Here is a 14293-nt window from a genome sequence, read left to right as displayed (position 1 = left end):
TTAAACTTCATTGTTCACAGTGTAGTTTACAATGGGATGATTACAGCAGAGTATGTAATTCAGCTGGAATTTTTTTTATATAAAACGTTCATAATTTACGATACAGACCATGCAAGTGGCAAAATTCAATTATGGTTAAAACTCCTGGTCTAGGTTTTAAAATAAAAAAATAATACTATTAACTGTATGTACTGATAACTACAAATTATGCCGTCTATAAAATTGTGGTCATGGATGGTTTGCCAGTTTGTTGTAAAAGTAGAGGGAAAAATACATGGCATTGTTATCTAAGCAATTTCAAATGGAAAATTTATGTGAAGTAAAGAATTATCTTGGGATAAATATTAATTATAATTGGGCAAAGAAGGTAATGACTTGGCTGGGAAAGCTGTGCTGAATCTGTAGCTTGGAGATATCAAACTGAACATTCAAAGTTCTACAGTACACTGATGGAAGATAATTTGAAATTAGAACCATGAGAACTGTGTCAGATGGACTGCTAATGTATTTATATTACACAAAAAGTTTGGAGTTAGCATATGGAAGGACTGAAAATATTTATTTCTTAGATCATTTTGTAGATACAGATTGGGTAGGCGATTGTCTAGATAGTAAGTCCACATCAGATTATGTGATTAGATTATCTGAAACTTTAATAGTCTTCAAAAAAAGGAAGTTTTATGAAATATTCTACTTTTGCTGAGTATGTAGCATTGTCAGAAATTGTCACTGATATTAAGTTAATTTTAAATAACTTTAATATTTTTAGGCAAAGTCTTATGGGCCTGTTAAAATATGTAAAGACAACTCAGGGGGCACTTAATGTTACTAGATATGGCAACTTTATTAAAAATTCAAAGTATAAAAGTACACTAGAGCTGTGAAGTAGATTCAGAAAACCATGTAGCTGACATTTTTTCCAACTCTTAGAGCACAGATGAATTTGTGAAATTTTGGGAAATATTGGATGTAATTTAATTGGCATTTAAATGTAAAGAGGAGTGTGTATTAACAAATATGAAGACATCACCAATAAATTTCTACAGCATTGCACATATTGTAGCAAATGTTCATCAAATGCAGCAATCATAGGAGGAGGATTCAAGAATAAATTCTGGGAGACTTCAGCGCGAAGAATCACTTTTATTGTAAAGCTGCAGCACTGGCTTCAAAAAAGTGATGTACGTATCTGTATCACATTGGTAATCGCTCTTCTCTGTGTGTTTCAGTTCCCATATGATTTTACACAAACTGTCTTTCACAATACCACCATAGTACTATTATGAATTTGGAGCCACTTAGAATGTGGTCTGCCTCTCAGACAGGTGCCCAACCTTCCCTTGTTGGCTATCCTAGGTGGATGCTGGAGTCATGCCAGAATCATGATTTGGGAGTGAATAGGGAACAGTAAATTGCAATTAAAATCTCTCTGTAAGCAACTTTAATGAAACAAGCTGCTGGAGACATTTGGTTGTGTTTTACTGTAAGTATGGGAGAGTTTTTTTGCAGGAGTCCTACATTACCTTGTAAACCTGACAGCTGGAGAAGGCCACGGAAAAAGGTTCAGACTTGGCTACTACTGAGTCATCTGACAAATGCATTGTTTCTGTGCAAAAAATGGGTGCTTTATTTATTCAGGCTGCCTTTCTGCAAGAAATAATTCCATAAGACAACAGTGTGAACTAATGCAAAGTGTGGCATCACTTTTGTCTTCAAGTGATTACTATACAAGATATTTCTAAATGCATAACATGTTAAACTGACCTGCTTGATTAATTCATTTATATGGGGTGATTCTGTGATGACATTACAAACTTTCAGGGATGATGGAGCAGAGTAAATACATTAATTTGAGGTAAGGGACCTTGGCACGGAAAGAATCAATTTGGAAGTTATAAACAAAAATAATTTTGATACCTTTGATAGCAGAATACAAGTATGAGTACTGTTGTTGCTAACACTATAGGGCAGACAATCTTCAGAGATGGTAGTATGGAACAAAAGAAGAAAAGAGAGGTCCAATAAACACGGGACATAAATGCATACCTTAAGAACTATGAGCACACGTTCATTTTTGATATTGCGAAGCACACCTCTTCTACTGCAAACTGTTTGGTTTCTATATTTTTGGAGAACATAGTATGGACCAAAACAAGAAAAAATGTCCAGTAAATATGGGATCTAAAATGCATACCTGAAAACATATGGGCACTTATTCAATAGAAGAGAGATGTTTCACAGTAGCAAAGACGATCACGTGCCTGAAGCTCTTAAGATACACATTTTAGATCCCATTTTTACTAGATATTTTCTTCTTGTTTTATTTCATACTACTGCCTCTGAAAGATGCAATCTTAGCATCAACCATACCAGTACATGTATACCATTGTCAGAGGTATTGGAACAATTTTTTCTTATAGCTTTTGACTTGGTTGTTTCCAGATCAGGTTCTCTTATCTCAAAGTGACACATTTACCCCGCAAGAGAAAGAGAAAGAGAGCAGAGAAGTTACCTTCTGGAACCGGTAATACCAGGAGGAGTGCCACACCAGATATAAAGAACAGTAAAGAGCTGGTGGACCTGCGACCCATCACTCGTAGTAGAGGAATTGGTATCAAGTAACCTACTATCTCCACTGCTCCAGAGACAGCAGTGTAGACATATCTGAAACAGGTGAAGAACCACAATGATCAGAAACTTAAAAAGCAATGATTTCTGTCTAAAACTTATCTTACTGATATATCCCTAGAAAGTTTTGGAAGCATTTGATGAATCCATAGATATTTTGATATTTGTCGTGAAACACAAATCACATGTACTATATGAAGGCATAATCAACTTCACTGCAGCAAAATAAGTGCAAAAAGACTGAGTAGTCACAGATATTAATATAGTGGTAACAAAGCTCACACAAAGGCATGGTTGGAAGTTGGATGGAGGGAGATAACTGATAAAACATTATGGGAGGGAGAGAGAGGGAGAGGGAGAGGGAGAGAGAGGGAGAGGGAGTGAGAGAGAGAGGGAGAGGGAGTGAGAGAGAGAGGGAGGGAGGGAGTGAGAGGCAGGGAGGGAGTGAGAGAGAGAGGGAGGGAGTGAGAGAGAGAGGGAGGGAGTGAGGGAGAGAGGGAGGGAGAGAGAGAGGGAGGGAGAGAGAGAGAGAGAGAGAGAGAGGGAGAGAGAGAGAGAGAGAGAGAGAGAGGGAGAGAGAGAGAGGGAGAGAGAGAGAGGGAGAGAGAGGGAGGGAGGGAGAGAGAGAGAGAGAGAGAGAGAGAGAGAGAGAGAGAGAGAGGGAGAGAGAGAGAGGGAGAGAGAGAGAGAGAGAATGAACAAATGTCAGGGAGCATATAGACTTAGTGATGGATAAAGGTTGGACAGAAGTGACAACTGTCATGGCTAAATGTTAGCCAATGTTAACCTCAGTCACTCAGTCCAAAGAAATACTGCACAGCTCATTCTCTCTACATCTGTAACACTATGAGCTCACCTGTCAGATGAAAAGTTCTGGGAGTTGAGAGAGAGACCATAATATGTGAGTGCAGACACCCACCACAGATAGAAGCATATGACCAGCCGGCGGCAGCTCTCTCCATGCCGGAACATTACAACTAGCTTCTTAGTACTGGCCAAAAACCTCTTAAACAATGCGATCTCATAGTTCTTCTCAGTCACTGTTGCATCTGTGTTGGTTACCTGCAATTGTGTGAACACAAATCAGTACCATAGCTTATTGTAAACTGTTTCTTAAACAACTGAGGAATTATATTTTTGGCACTTTCTGTGGTTAGTTTTGATTAGTATCCCATGGATGTGAGGAGCAGATCTTCATGCTGAACCACAAATGTACCTGAACAACTCTGTTGCTAAGAGCAATGCCCATGAAAGGCAAGTGTTCAAGTTTCAATGCCAGTCTGGCAAACAGTTTAACCCTTTGCACTCTTTAATGCAGATGAAGGGTATCTCCATGCACTCTTTATTTGAATTTAAATCACCACCATCTGGGTGGACAAAATTCACAATGTCGAGTGCCAAGGGTTAAACCTTTTATTCTGCCAGATTCTAAACAGGAAGAAGAAGAAGAAGAAGAAGAAGAAGATGATGATGATTTGTATCCAGTACTAAAGTGTTGTATTCTAAATTTGGAACTAGGTTTCACAGAACTCTTTGAGCACAGTATGGCATTGTCCGAATATAATATTTGATTGCTGTTGGTATAGCGTGTATTTTTCATATGTACATGAAAGAGAGAGAAATTAATTGCATGACTCTTGTTTGTGTATTTCTATAATGATAGTTTTGCTTGAAATATAAAGAAGGTTGACATATGAAGTAGTTAGATAATCTTTGTAACTATCTTCACTGTGCCCTCACTACCAATCAGTCACTTTTTTAAGCATCATATACATCTTGGGAATGAGATTCTGCCTGGGAGCACAGTTTTCAAGGGTCTCAGTGATTCCAAAGAGTACCCTTCAAAATCATGAATGAAGAAATGTCCAATTTTTATATACTGTTTACATATTACAAAATAAACTGTTGATTTTGTACTTATCATACTTAATACTCTCCTTTCTGAACTAAGTCATACAATATTTGGCAGAAATAAACTTACTGGCTGTATTTCTGTGACACTCCTTTTTTCTGCAAGAGGATTTGCCTTTTTCACTATCTTCCAGGCCTTTTCCCTCTGTCCACGTGCAATAAGCCACCTGGGGGATTCAGGAAGCAACCTGTTGAGAAAAAAAAAATATTTGGTGACTTATTAATCATAAACTGAACAGTAATTATCAGTGCATTTTCCACAATAAATTGAGCAAATGGTTGTATTCCTGAAAGTAGAAGGCTCTAATATTTAAATCAACTTTTCTGCTCCACATAATCAACCATGAAAGTGGTTGCTTTACTTCGGTGTATAACTGCTGAGCAGGAGTAGATATTTTATAAAATTACACCTATATAGTGGACAAAAAAACCAGACAAACACTCTTCCTCAAGCTTTTTTAAAACAAGTAACTGCTGAGACGAAACCACCTATTTTGGGGATAACACATGGGCCCTCTCATTGAGGGGTCTGAGTGACCCGCCTCTCCATTTTAATCTTCGCCACTCTATTCTTCTCTGCTCGCTGTGGAAGGAACAAGTAATTCAAGTGACAGTAGTTTTTTGTATTATTGCATGCATTTATCAGCACTACTAAGAATTTCACATCCTGAAGCTAAATGACGACTGCCTAAACTGCCTCACAATTTTATATAACTATAATCAGCAACAGGTACATTTTTATGGGGCAATAGTAGTGTATCAGCAGTTGCTGGTGTTACAAACTGTGGCTAGGTTCAAATGTAGTCAATATTCAACAGGCATGAAGGGACCAAACATACATCCTCCTCCTCCTATGGAACCCCAGCCTTATGTATCAACAGTGCAATGCCTTACCTGATGTGATAATGGATACACCAATATTCTTCACATTACTCCAGCTAAATATGAAATTTATGTGATCTCTGAATAATAGTAATACATAATTACTATTTTAGAATGCTGGAGCTACCTTCGCTGACAGGAAAGTGGCAATTCCAGAAGTCACAAAATACAACTCAATGTTCTTAATTTGAGCAGAATGAAATATGACCACTCAAGTTATTAGTTATTCATCCAGAATTTTACACTTCAGAAAAAGCAGTTTCAGCTTGTCTGACTGCCATGTGGAGGATGTGGGTACAATTACTGGTACTGCCACAAATTCTTCCTTGGTGAGAGGAACTAGAACAGGATCAACTCGTCATGATGCCAATTGAGAATCTACCTGAATGGAGAGTAGAGCACCAAGATCTGGATAGCTGACAGTGGCTGGGAGGGCCATCTGCTAACCATATGACCCTCCACACCACATCCAAATCATGCCACTGACAGCAGTGGATTCTCCATCAAAGTCTGAGTGTGGAGCTCATCATAAAATCAGTCTGATACACAATCTCTCAAAACCACAATGAATGTATCTTTGCAAGTTGGTTAGCCATTTGCTTGGCAACTGAATTGTGAAAGACATTTTATTGACGTGCTTCAAATCAATTTGAGAACTATTAACATAATTCATGCTCATATTTGAGCACATGCTACCACCCATCACATATGAATACATAAAATACAGAAAAATACTTTAGCTTGAAAAAAATTGAAGTAAGTAGTTATTCTTTTACACTCTAAATTCTTTAACTGGCAGAATGAATCTTCATCTATGACTGCCAAATGATTCTACCATCTCTAACATTCATTTCATGCTAGGACTGCAAGAATGTATTTGCAATTAATATGGATTAGCAAGTACTGCGAAGACACTGTTGTCCTAAAGACTGAATTTTCCTCTCACCTGAATTACGGAATATAAATTTGGGGAGCTATAACCAAAGCAAATCTAAAGAAACTATTGCTGCTTCATAAAAGGGCTACAAGAATCATCTGTCTAGCAAAATATAAGGAATTATGCTGTGGCTTGTTTCCAAAAACAAGTGTACTAACCATAGTAAACATGTACATTCTAAAAGCCATAGTCCTTGTTAATAGATTGCATCTCAACACTTGTCCCAATTTGTATCAGTACAATACCAGAAATACAGAAAAATTTTACAGCAGCAGTAACAGAAAAGCACTCTATGAAAAGGGTCCACAGTATGCGGGTTTGAAGTTAGCCAATGCACTGCCCAGTGAATTTATGACCCTACCCACAATTAAGCTTAAATTTCAACTAAACAAATTCCTGTTACAAATATCATTTTACTCATTAGAAGAATACCATACTTACATGCAGAATAAGAATTTCTCCGAAAAAATGTGTAAATAGCATTAAGCACCATCTTATTTGTAATTTAATCATTTTGATAATCAGTGACATATTCAGAAGAATGTATTATTCTGCTATACATCAAGATTTGTAACCTGTTTTTATACATACGTAATGAATCAGTCATACCATATGGTGGCTTGTGGAGTATGTATGTATGTATGTATGTATGTAGATGTAGAAAAGGAGAATGGATATACATTCTGGGAAAACATGTTTGCACCACTCTGCATATTTAGAATTAAAATGAGGGCCATCAGGAATGTGAACGGAAGTAAAATACGAAAGTCATGTAAATCTTCTTTCCCAACATTTAAAACATTTTCCTCTACATCAGATCAACAAAAAGGGAAAAAAATGGTTCAAATGGCTCTGAGCACTATGGGACTTAACATCTGAGGTCATCAGTCCCCTAGAACTTAGAACTATTTAAACCTAAATAACCTAAGGACATCACACACATCCATGCCAGAGGCAGGATTCGAACCTGCGGCCATAGCGGTCGTGCGGTTCCAGACTGTAGCACCTACATCTGCTTGGCCATCAGAGAAACAGTTCTATACTTTAAATGAAACATAACTAATAATGACGAAGGTTCTAAGACACTATCATTCCCAAACATATCACTACATTGAAAAGAAAACTTATGGCACACTCTGATACTGATCTATGCTAGGCAAGCACATTTTTCAAGACACAGAATTGAAAAGTTTTAACTAACTTTATGAAGCATCATCAAAGATACAAAGCACTTCAAACAACCCATTCAGTCATGTTTATGGTACCACTACCTCCATGTCCAACTTCTCAATCATATGTAATTCATTTAAAATTTCTAGGTTAGTTTTATACTAAATTTGTAATCAAACCAGATGTCTAAATCACTAGCTTTTAAAAGAATTATTTTGATATAATGTAGAGTAATATGCTTGTCGAAAACAGCATACTATTACAGTTAAAATGATCAACAACTTTATTATTATAAAATTATAGGGAGATTGAATAGGTAACCAGTATCTATGTTCAGGAGGTGATGCCCCAAAACACTATCATAGATTTTGGAACTGTTAGTTCCTTGATAAAAAGGAAATAAAGGAAGGATGGAGAGTAGAAGCAGGTCACTCAGACCCCACATTGTCATTGTTGATCCTCACAACTGGAGCCTCCCTCTCAACCCTGGGTCTGATTGACTTGCTTTTCCGTTCCAACCTTTGCCTTCACTCTTTCCTCCCTGATAAAGGTACAAACATTATGTGATTTGTTTTTTATTTGGTTCTCTTGATTACATATTGTACAATTAGTGTACTTGTAATACAGGATAAGTCAAGTGAAATAGTATAGTGTTGCATGAGCATTTTATACAGTAAATCATAAATATTCCATTTTTTCTATGAACAGTGTATAAAATTACAATATGTGGTTCACCGGTGTAAGTTTAAGTGCATGCTTAAAATAGTAGAATAAATGGAAGTACAAACTTTCATCATAATGACATAAATACAGAAATATATTTGCATTTTATAATAATACTTTAAATTAAAACAAAAAAAAAATTATTTTCGTGACATAAGTAAAAGTATCACATTTTTCTTTTAAGAGTGTTCCTTTACCTAAGTGGTTTCCTCTATTCTTACACTAAAGAATGCCTTGTGACTTTAAGAATCCATTCATTTTATATATAAAAAATTGATCTATGCTGCATGTTTTTAGTTTCCTTTAGAATAACTACAAATTATTAATTTCCCATTTTGTACTGTTGGGGAGCTTATTGTGTAGTGTCATACCTGACACAGTAACTCCCTCATGTACTATTGAGAGAGTTGCAAAGCATTAGCGAAACTTTTTCAGCAGTCATTTTTTCATTGTTGTGGATGTCACATTTTTTGTGAAATATATCCCTGTTGTGTGCTACAAACATCAGTGAGTATATACATTGACCTATAACAGTAAGTATCCTGAGAGGCATTAAGAGACCTCTGCAAGATGTTCTGTTAGAGATCCCATATATTAATTCACTATTTGCTTTTTTAAGTTTGAAGACTTTTACAATTCCTGCAGCATTTATCTGTAAGATTATAATACTCTAATAGAATGTAAATATGCAAAATATGACAACAGCATTATTTCTGTGTCAACAAAGAGAGAAACAGCTCTCAGCACAAAGCATGCTGACCTCTAAGTGTCTTGTCCAGCTGAGCAGTTCACTCTTTCCATCTGAACTGTCTAGATGCCTAGGAGTGTGGTTCATTACTTATCTGATCGTTAATATTCATTTCAGGAACTAAGTTTATTTGTTGTCTGAAACTGTATAGTGTTAGTTTTTGGAAAATTTAGGATTAGGCTATTTGCTATGAACCATGTGTGTTCTTTGTAAGTGGCTGTCACGGTTGTATCCTGCATCATGGTGATGGGCCCTTTGAACAGAATACTTTCGTAATCAGCAAACACGTCAGTTTTGCTCTGCTATTAATTTGATTGGTAGACAATTAATGTAGTCCAAGAACTAGTGCAAGGCTTGAGCCCCAGGGATTCCCCAGTCTGAGTTTATTGTTCATTCTGACTTCATGAAGACAACTCTGTTTCCTACTGTGTACATAAAATTCTCTCCTTGATGTCACAGTTTGGAGACATTTTTAGCAATATGTTATGATACACACAGTCAAGTACCTTACAAAGTCACAAAAGATCCCCATTGGTACCCTCTGAAATTTAGTTCACCTAATATCCCATCTGTACAGCGAAATATAGCTCATCATGTAGAGAAACCTTACAATACCTGAAGTGTGTAGCTGTGTAGTGTGGTTATAAACCTTACCATGTATTGTTTTCTCAAATACCTTTGAGAACACTAGCACCAGAGAGATGGGCTAATGGTTAAATATTATATGCCTCGCTCCAGTTTTGTGGATTGGCATCACTGCCTAATGTTTGAGTGTGTCTGAAAATATCCCAGTTTTAACCGACTGGTTGCACAAATAGCACCATATGTGACTATGATGATGTATCCTACTGATACATCATCATAGACAGGTGAGAAAGCTTTTAAGTCATTTTTTTAAATTTCTTTAGGAGTTGTGATTTTGAAATGAAGTGCTACTTTTCATGCAATTTACATGTAATTAAATATCTCTATGGCTTCTGTGGAAGACTGACTGTTATGGTACCCTCTTTCTTCAGCTATAGTGAGAAAAAAATTCATTGAAATCTGAGGCTTCAACTTTTAGTTTATTGTGGCGTCTACCATTACCAGAGGACTGTGACATCCCTGCTTGTTCTGATTTTACAGTCCTGTTTGTCTCTCTTATGATGTTCCATTTAAATTTTACTTTATTGTTTGATGTGTTAATTATTTGTGCATAATGCCTCCCTGATTAACCAAGTTATAACAATTCTCAAAGAAAGATGAGATAGAAAAAATCTACTTCTTTGTGTGTATTAGCAGTACTTTGAATTTCTCAACTGAAAGAATGAATAGAACAGCCATTCTACATATACATCTATACTCTGGAAACTACCATATGGTGCATGACAGAGGATACAACCCTTTGTACCAGTTATTAGTGTTTCATCCTGTTCTATTCACTTTTGGAGCATGGGAAGAATGTTATTTTGAATGCCTCTGAGCATACAGTAATTATTCTTATCTTATCTTATCTTATCTTCATGATGCCTATGTGAGCGATACATAAGGGGTTGTAGTATATTCCTAGAGTAATCATTTAAAGCCAGTTCTTGACTCTAAACTTTGTTAATAGACTTTCTCAGGATAGCGTACGTTTATCTTAAAGAGTCTTCCAGTTCAGTTTCTTCTGTATCTATATGACACTCTCCCATGGATTAAACAAACCTGTGATAATTCATGTTGCATGCCACTGTATATGTTCAATATCCACTATTAGTCTATTTGGTATAGGCGCCACACATTTGAGCAATATTCTACAACTTTTTACATGAGTGATTTGTAAGTAATCTACTTTATAGATTGATTGAACTTCCCTGTTAGGAGTCTCCATTAGCAATCTACCACTAAACTTTAGTTTACCACATGCTTTACCTGTAACTGAACTTATGTGATCATTCCATTTCATATCACTACAAATTGTTGCACCTAGGTATTTATATGAGTTAATCGATGCCAAGAGTGACTCACTGATATTAAAGCCATAGGATAACACTTTTTCATTTTGTAAAATGCAAAATTTTATATTTCTGAACATTTAGAGCAAGTTGACAATCTCCGCACTACTTTGAAATCTTATTTATGCAGCTTCTTTCAGATAGTACTTCATTATAGGTAAATGCATCATCCTGATTTTATTATTAACATTGCCTGCAAGATCATTAATAAGCAACATGAACAGCAAGGATCACAATACCCCTTCCTGGGGCACAATTGAACTTATTTCTACATCAGACTATGACTCTCCATTCAAGATAACATGTTGCATCCTCCCTAACAAAAAGTCCTCAATCCTGTCACAAATTTCACTCGATACTCTATATCATCATACTATTGACAATAAGCATAGGTGTGGTATCAAGTCATATGGTTTTTGGAAATCAAGAAATACAGAACCTATCTGATTGCTTTGATTCAAGGCTTTCAGTTTGTCATGTGAGGAAAGTGAGACCTGCACAACAAATTGATGTCGAGGATATTGGACAGTAATCTTGTGTATCATTTCTACTATCCTTCTTGTAGTCAGGTGTGACTTGTGCCTTTTTCCAAGAACTGGGTGTGGTATTTTGTTCAAGAAATCTACAGTAGATTTTAGTTAGAAGAGGGGCTAAGTCAGTCCCAAATTCAATATAGAATCTGACAGCGTTTCCATCGGTCTCTGGAGCTTTGATCAATTTTAATGATTTCAGTAGTTTCTCAACATCACTGGTACTAATATTTATTTCATAGATCTTTTCAGCAGAATGAAAATTAAATTGAGGCAATTCTCCTAGATTTTTATTTGTAAAGGGACATTTGAAAATGTAGTTAAGCATTTCAGCTTTTTCTTTGCAACCTTCAGTTTCAGTTCTTTTCTCATTCACTAGGGACTGGACACTAACTTTGGTGCCAATAACAGCACTTACGTATGATCAGAAGTTCTTTGAGGTCTATGAAAGATCATTTGACAATATTTTGCTATGGTAATCACCGAAGGAATCATGCATAGATGTCTTGGCAGCCAAATGTGTTTCATTGAGCATGTGTATCTACAGCCCTGCACTTTGTTTTACACCTATTATGCAGTAATCTGTTTCTTTAGAAGTTTCTTTACAGTTACTTTATATTATGGAGGTTCCCTCCCATTATGAACTGGTCTGCTGGGTACCAAGCTGTCCAGTGCATGGTCAATTACTCTTTTAAACATGAGCTAGAGTTCATCTCTATGCTCCTGCTCTGTGCTGAAAGTTTCAGGTTCCTCACTGAGATAGGACACTATAGATTTTTTTATCTAGTTTACTGAACATATTCTGCTTGTTTTAGTTGTCCTTTATACCCTGGTAATTATAGTAACCACTACCACATCATGGTCACTGATACCAGTTTCAATGTGGACAACCTGTTAGGTCTTTTTGTTGCCAGTAGATCCAATGTATTTCCATTATGAGTGGGGGTTCCTACCGATTTGTTCAATGAAGTTGTCAGAGAAGGCATCTAGTAAAGTTTCACAGGATGTCTTATCATGCCCACCATTAACAAAACTTTAATTTTTATAATTAACTGTTCTATGATTAAAGTCTCCACCCGTCATTACAATATGATTGGGACTTACTTACAAGTGAACTGAAGTTTTCTATGAAGGTTTTGGTTACATCAGGAGAGGAATCTGGTGGGCAATAGAAGGATCCAATCACTATTTTATGCCCACCCCTGATATGAGTCTTGCCCAAACACTCTGACATGCAGCTTCAATTTCTACCTTGGTCAATTTGAGTCTCTTGTCTGGCCTGGCGACAGAAACACCAACTCTATTTCCAATTTCCTATCCTTTATATATACTCTGAAATTAATAGCAGTGAGATTTTTGAGAAAAATTTAAGATTTCAACCAGCTCTCTGTACCTAGTATTATTTGAGCATCACTACTCTTAAAGAGTGCTTCAAACTCTGGCACTGTTGTGAATGTTTTGGCAGTTCACCATTAGGCTTTTAGTACTCTCACTTGTGAGAAGCATTTCTTTCATTCTTACACTGATACTTCTGGATTTTCTATGGCTATCATTATCTGGATTGGGTGGAGAGTCACCTAACTTTAAAAAAAAAAAAAAACCTTGTATGGACCCCACACGGTCAGCTACCTGAGTAGCAGCCTCTCACGTGTAGTGCACGCACATGACCTATTTAGGGGGACCCTACAGTCCTCAAACCCTACGACCCAAGTCAAGGCAATCACAGCTTGGCATCATAGAACTTTCAAAGTCTCTGGTTCAGTCTTCCACTTGACTCAGAACCAATGGGCCACGATCAGTTCTGGGGACAGTGCTGCAAAATTATGGGCACTGCTGAAACCCCGTGTGCAAGGCTGATGTTCTCAACTTTCTTTACCAGTTTCTGGAACGAACCAAGAATGAGCTCAGATGATGGGCATCATTTTTTGCAGAGTGTGTCACAATCTGCATTTTGTTGCACTCTCTTCCGTCAATAGCTGCTGGTATAGCCCCATGAGGCCCCCAGGCATACGCACTGAGTGCATCTGGTGTCCTTTCCTGCCCGTTGCTGTCATTTCCACAACGGGTACCACCATTTATGACAAGTTTGAACTGCTGACTGATTGATTAATTGAGAAGGTTTATGGGACCACACGTGAGGTCATCAGTCCCACAGTTCCAAAGTTAGGGTATACTGAGAGTGGACTGATCTAGTCAGGGGAGTCAAATGATAAAACAATGAAGTTAAAAAATACACAGCCAAAAACATAAAAGGTGATGCACATAAAAGATGCCAACAAACCATAGTGGCGACAGAGATCTTAGGACCCTGGAATACATCAGTCCTAATCCCTTGTCTAGGCACCATCCAAGGATATGGGATGAAAGACACAAGGTGCATTCCAGTCAGTGGAAATGGAGATCCTGACACAGAGAAGTGAGACACATGCCAACTAGCAATCTCACCCATGGGTGGATGTCATGAGGGAGACATCCCTCATTGGCAAAGAGGACAGGGTACATGGGATGGTCAGGGAATTGGCAAATGGCGATAGCATAAGAAACCAGGAGTTGGCTCTGTCATATCTGTAGAGGAGGAATCTCTGCTTCTGTGAGGAGCCTGTCAATGGGACTAGTGCAAAAGGCAGCAATAGCCAGATGCACCCCACAATGGTGAGCAGTTTCAAGCAGTTGCAAAGTGGAAGGAGCTGCTGAGCTATAAACCTGACTCCCATAACCTAGTCTGGACAAGACTGGAGCACAGTAAAGATGGAGAAGAGTGATATGGTCTGCACCCTAAGATGTGTGG

The 14293-nt window shown here is 37.3% G+C and overlaps 1 protein-coding gene across 3 annotated transcripts in view; it reads right to left on the bottom strand.

Annotated features, from left to right (window-relative positions):
* LOC126284897 (organic cation transporter protein) overlaps nt 1-14293 on the bottom strand; it is a 442131-nt gene that overhangs the window by 15528 nt on the left and 412310 nt on the right. For all 3 annotated transcript variants that reach the window (XM_049984159.1, XM_049984158.1, XM_049984157.1), the window contains exons 7-9: nt 4610-4727; nt 3485-3690; nt 2513-2664 (exon numbers count right to left, since the gene is read on the bottom strand). In XM_049984159.1, the coding sequence (XP_049840116.1) occupies nt 2513-2664; nt 3485-3690; nt 4610-4727 (476 nt within the window). The remainder of the gene's footprint in view (nt 1-2512; nt 2665-3484; nt 3691-4609; nt 4728-14293) is intronic.

Source organism: Schistocerca gregaria, chromosome 8, assembly GCF_023897955.1.
Source record: "Schistocerca gregaria isolate iqSchGreg1 chromosome 8, iqSchGreg1.2, whole genome shotgun sequence".
Classification (NCBI taxonomy): domain Eukaryota; kingdom Metazoa; phylum Arthropoda; class Insecta; order Orthoptera; family Acrididae; genus Schistocerca; species Schistocerca gregaria.
Note: the sequence above shows the minus strand (reverse complement) of the source record. Positions and strands in the feature narration are given on the sequence as shown.